The sequence below is a fragment of the Pristiophorus japonicus genome, chromosome 8 (assembly GCF_044704955.1).
Source record: "Pristiophorus japonicus isolate sPriJap1 chromosome 8, sPriJap1.hap1, whole genome shotgun sequence".
In the NCBI taxonomy this organism is placed as follows: Eukaryota; Metazoa; Chordata; class Chondrichthyes; family Pristiophoridae; genus Pristiophorus; species Pristiophorus japonicus.
In genome coordinates this window covers 51,446,103-51,452,102 of record NC_091984.1, presented here as the reverse complement: position 1 = coordinate 51,452,102, position 6,000 = coordinate 51,446,103, and the positions used below count along the sequence as shown (strand labels likewise).

Below are 6,000 nucleotides of genomic sequence, written 5' to 3'. Positions count from 1 at the left end.
GTGCCGCACAGAACCTGACTCCAACTACGCCGCTCGCGGTTTGGCATTTGCGGCCGCTCCAGCGGTTTCAATAACCCTGGAATAAGACAATCGCAGTTTCTGGGTGGACTTCACTCTCCGCTTCCCCCAAAGCCCCTTTTATACCAACACTAAATTTAGCTCGCGTCAGTCTTCGTGCTAGCCTCTCTTTCTGTGACATTAGCGACACCATTGGACAAAGTTATAACTTTTTTTAAAACAACTTAACTCTTCAGGTACCAATGACAGCCTGAAGGGAAGGAACAACCAATCATTGCTGTACTCCTCCGCCCTCCACTTCAGCTGCTTTATATTCATGAACCAGAGCCCCAACAATTACAGTTCGGAAGGTCATTTGAAGAGGGGGTGGGTTGATGCAACTTTTATTTTTTTGGAGCTGGCCTCTCGGGATTGGATGATTCCTAATTAGCTATTCATCAGGCTTATTAATATTGATTGCCTTTACAGCCAATCGGATGGAAGGAGGAGTATTAACAAGCCCCACTCCCGGGCTTGGTGAAACAGTCCTGAACTGATTACTCTGACAGAAACTTCTCACACACTCACAAACCGAAAACAGCTTTACTCGTTGGAATTAAGAACTAGAAGCCAGTTTCTTTCTTCCTGACTCTTTTTGCGAAGACTTTCTTCAGTCAAGGAAGCAACAATGGCCCTGGCAGACGCTATGCTTCCTTCAATCGCTACCTTTGCCAACCATGACACTTTGGGACAAAAACAAGCCGAGATAATCAACGTAAGTTTTAGAAACTTGGTGGGTTATTGGTGTGTGTGTGTGAACGGTTTTACTTTCCTCTGGCGTGTGTGGAGGATTTTATTTTAGTGTGACAGTTTCTTAAACTTTTGTAGGTCGTGTTGTATTCTGTGTTAAAACAAGTCCGCTTTCAATTATTGACAGCTTTTACAACATCTTAACCTGTCAACTTTTACTAACTTGTGGGTTAGCTACCTTGTAATAAAATTATAGAGAAGCTAAACATCGTCCGTTGTGAACTATTTTACTGTCTTTAGTGTAGATCATTGCAGGTAAATATTTCACAATCAAAGCAGTACCTGTCTACTTCCGTCCTTAACTCCGGAGTGCGGTTTAATCTTTAGCAGCGTTGCGTGCAGCAGTTCAATTAATGCACAGCTCTTAATGCGAGCTGTCATTAACTGGTCGGTATCTCTCACTGTCTCAGTATAGTGGAGGGTTTAAGGGTAAATAGACACATTCTGAAATCAGCGTTTAAAAAACTTTGAAAAGAATAATGGCCACCGATTTGGAGTGGGCGCAAAACAGATATTTGTCATACCTTTCTGACGATCACTAATGAATCTAAAAGGAGGCGAAACAGTTTGCTTTCCAACTTTTGAGGGGGGCATCTGAGTGTAAAGTGAATGAACATAAGTAACACTGCTGAAGAGGTGCCGTTAAGAACATGGATCAGGTGAGTTGTGACAGACGTGGATCTCCGCTCCTGTGAATTGACTGTTTAAATACAAACTGGCCCTTGAAAAGGGGCCAAACTGGTTGGGCGGGTTTGGTAAGATCCTTGCATCAAGTAACTAGGTTTGAGAGGCTCTTTGAGGAATACTGAATGCAAGAGCTACCCGCTACAGCACAGCCCCGATTTGTTTTGAAACCACCGAACCTCACTAATTTCATTTATTTTTTGTTCGAACAGAGATGGAAAGTTGACGATTCCGTCTCCAAGTGTGGCTACCAGATAAGACCCGTCAACAACGCCGCCTTCAACTCACTTGAAAATCCTTCCGTCAAAAAAGAAGACGACGAGTTGGGGAAGTTCGTGGATTTGGAGTTTATTCTGTCTAATACCATGGGTTCTGAGACCAGGAGCGCCGGAGCGCCCCACTCCACGTACCCTTTGCCCGAGACCCCGGAGAGCTGCAGCACCGTCTATGACAGCGACGGCTCTTACCCTGCCTCCACTAACTATGGAAGCAACAACTTCACAGGGAGCCCAAACCAAAGCCTAGTCGCCGAACTGCTCACCCCGGATTTGCCAGCCAACTTTTCGGGCGCCTGCGAACTTACTCAGGACTTTAAAATCAAGGCTGCCCTGGAGAGAAGAGAATACACCGAGCTGAGATCTCCCAACATGGCCAACTCCATCCAAAGGGCCATCCCGATGGACCATATTCACCACATGGCACATAAGATCAAGAGAGAGCCGCAATCCGGCCAGTCCTGCATGCTTGCGGGATCTCCTTTAGAGTGCATGGGGCCAATGATGGACCAAAAGCCCACCCTGATTCCAATGCACCATCACCCCCACCAGCAGCAAATCCACCGCCAAAGCTTTGGCCATCATAGAGTCCCCCATTCAGTGCCTTCGGGCCAAATGGTGACCAAGGATTGCCAGCCAGTACCAGAGATGCACCGTCGCTCCCACATGGCTGTGCCACAACAGTACCAGATAACCGGCGCCTACCCGCCGCACTATGGTCACCATGCACCGGCGCAGTTTCACGGACAGTTCAACGTCTACCGAGATCCTCTGAAGATCCACGCAGGCATGCACGGAATGATGCTGACCCCGCCATCCTCGCCTCTCCTCGACTTCTTTTCTCCGGTGGGCGCCCCGGATGACAGTAAGCCCAAGAGGGGCCGCAGATCGTGGGCGAGGAAACGCACAGCTACTCACAACTGCGAGTTCCCGGGCTGCGGCAAGATGTACACCAAGAGCTCGCACCTCAAGGCGCACATGAGGACCCACACAGGTGAGCAACTCCAAGCACCAGCCCAAACCCCTCACAGCACACGGCCATTTTTAGAAAGATCAGAAATTATTTGAAAACGGAGGTGTAATTACACTAGAATGTAGCTGCAAAAAAAACAGATTTAAGGCATTCTGAGAGATCGTTCAACAAAGTTTCACAAACTTAGACAAGTGTGTACAGTATCGACAGAACAAATGTGTGTGAAGTGTCAACTGCGTTGAAAGATAAACAGGCGAGGTGGGGACAATTATAGGGACATGTGTCGGGGCTGATACAAAGTGACACTATAGCTTATGAAGGAATAAAATAAATGTTAATAAACAATTTAGAGAGTCGTTTTGTTGTTGCTGCTATTAAAATTGTGGTCAGTATTTTGGAAATTGGGTTCTGAAAAGTCTCCGAACTAACTTGTTTTTTGTGTCTGTCTCTCCAGGTGAGAAGCCTTATCATTGCAACTGGGAAGGCTGTGGTTGGAAGTTCGCTCGATCGGACGAATTAACTCGCCACTATCGCAAACACACCGGTCACCGCCCCTTCCAGTGCCACCTGTGTGAGAGGGCATTCTCCAGATCTGACCACCTTGCCTTACACATGAAGCGGCACATGTAGACAGCGAGGATACACTTGGGGCACACTATTTATACAGATCATATTATTTACAATATTTTGATACTGGGTAATGACTAATTTATGTATATAAAGGATCTTTTTTAAAAAAGTAGCACTAAATTATTACCTAGTATTTAAAAAAAAAACTCTTGTCACCCTGATATGTCTTCCAGAGAAAAAGTATTACAACTGAAGACAATGAACTCAGCTGGAGGGGGATGGGTGGGGGAGGCTTTATGCAAAAGAAACAGGGCCGGACCCAGTTGTACATTAAATGTGTATATAGCCTGTATTGTTTGGAATGAAACTGAATTCGAAAGCAGATTTAAATGAAGCAAAACTATACTGCAATTCCAAGCTGTATTATTGCAGAATTTCTTGTTTATGAGTTTATTTGCTATATGGACAGTCACTTAACAGAAAACAAGCTAAATGAGAATACATTTGTTTTGAACCTTTATTTGTTTGGAAGGGAAGGGCGTTGGTTCAAACTGGCACTAAGTTTTTGATGATAAAATAACCCAGGTACTGCCTTGGATGAAGTTGTTCAACTTTTTTCTCTCTTATTTTTTTGTTTTTGTTTAGTTTGCATTGTATAAAGAAAATACAGCAGCTCCTTTTAATATACTTGAAAAAAAACTTTCTAAAGTAAATAAAACGACAAAAAAATTCAAGTTCTCAAAGTACGGCTCACTTCATTGTTACAGTTCTGAACATAAAAGGAACATGACTTGTGTTATGCAGATGGTGTTGAAAGAACGAAAGAACTGTTCAAAGTGCAATATGTGTGTGTGTTTCGTTAGTAATCGGCGTCCTACTGTTGACACCGAGTTCTCTAAACACTGGAACTAACTGCTGTCCATTGCTGGGAGGTTTGGGGTGATTTAGTGCGAGCGATTAAGACATCATCACTGAGAATCTCCAATGCATTCTTTGTATTTGTGTTTTTTTTTGATTATATATATATAATTATAAATAAAGTGTAAAAACAATACATTTGTTTGCGCTTCTTTTGTTGAAACTATGAGTTGTTTAGACGAACGGGAGGAGGGATCCCGAACTGTTTGGGGGCTTATTTATCTTTTTTCTCTTCAGTATTCTGTCCAACACAACCCCTTTAATATCAGGTCTCCTGTCAGATCTTTATACTTGTTCGACACCCTTCACATTTTTGGGGAAGTATTTCGATAAAGACGATTATATATATATATATATATACATTTATTAGTTATACACACATATTTTTCCATATAAATGAATACACACGTTTTATATCTATACATGAATTACATTAAATATGCCAATCCACGAAGGATTTCTGGCCACAGCGAGTTCCTATCCAATGTTTAAATGCCTCGTTTACTTTGAACAGTTTGACAGATCTCGGCGCATCGACACACCATTTGTCCGTGATCTGTATCGAAGCGGACGGGGCGCGAATTGAACATTTTGCTAAAATGCACTTGTCAACGGCTCCACACAGGCTGCTCAGGGTCAATTCCAGCCTCTGTGTAATCGGCTGGGTAGGAGATGTGACGGAAAAACAGAAATGTTTTTATATCGAAGTGATCGAACCTTCATACTATATATATATATATATATATATATAATCTCTTGTTGTACAGATTCTGCAATATTTACTTTTCCTAAGTAGCCAGACAGGAACTGGTGTATCAGTATTATTCTGGGTGCGGTTTGTGGCGAAAAACTTCTGTGCGTCTTTGGCCTTGAGTGCAGCGGATGTCTTGAGCAGTTTTCCAATTAATCACACGCAGAAAATACAATATATATATAATTAATAAATGAGGACGGAGCGCGGCGATACAGTGGGTTTACTCACTAACTTTTGGTCCACGGCCCCTAAATGGGAATGCAGTGCAGATTGACGGGGTGAATATTTTGTCCGCTGGCAGAAAGGATCTGATGTGGAATACATTTGGGCCGATTGAACCCAGTTGTTATGAGTATATGAGCCATAAAACGACACTGTCTACAATTCAATACTAATTAACACTAAATTGCCAATATAATTCAGAAGGCTATAAAATCGCGGGGTGGGGTTTGATAAATCCATTCTGGTACAGTAAGGGTGCTGTGCTGAAGTTCTGATGAAACACGGGGTTGTTGACCAACGTTGTTTCTCACCTGGGACTGCTGGGTACCAAGATCCAGCACTGCTTCGGCGGCGAAGGCAAAATTCCTCTTTTAAAGAAAGTGGGGAGCATACCCGTTTTTCTTCATAATTAATAACCCATTAACAACATTTCACAAGTCTTGTGTTTCTGTAAATGTGTTCGCAGGTCGTCGGTTACGGAGAAAATGAGAGGGAATTCATGGGTTGCAAAGTACAGAAAGAGGGGATCCCTTCCCCGGCAACAGCATTCCTCACCTTAACAAGCAGCTTATTTCATAATTCACATTGTAAATTATCTTCAGTAATAATAGTAAAAAGCACAAAAGAACGGTCAGAATAAAAAACAATGAATATCATTCTGCTCAATTCTAACCAGTGCCAGCTGTGACTACATTGGTCACACTCTCGCCTCTGCGTCAGAAGGTTGTGGGTTCAAGTCCCATTTCAGAGACTGGGCTGTAATAAATCTATGCTGACGCTCCAGTGCAGTACTGTCA

At 43.1% G+C, this 6,000-nt stretch overlaps 1 protein-coding gene across 1 annotated transcript; it reads left to right on the top strand.

The window, feature by feature from the left end:
• Window positions 1-541: 541 nt before the first annotated feature.
• Window positions 542-4,361, top strand: klf17 (Kruppel like factor 17). Its single transcript, XM_070886063.1, has 3 exons — window positions 542-772; window positions 1,704-2,760; window positions 3,194-4,361. Exons 1-3 carry the CDS (start codon window positions 686-688, stop codon window positions 3,367-3,369), a joined length of 1,320 nt encoding a protein of 439 aa, XP_070742164.1. The 5' UTR covers window positions 542-685; the 3' UTR covers window positions 3,370-4,361.
• The last annotated feature ends 1,639 nt before the right edge of the window (window positions 4,362-6,000 follow it).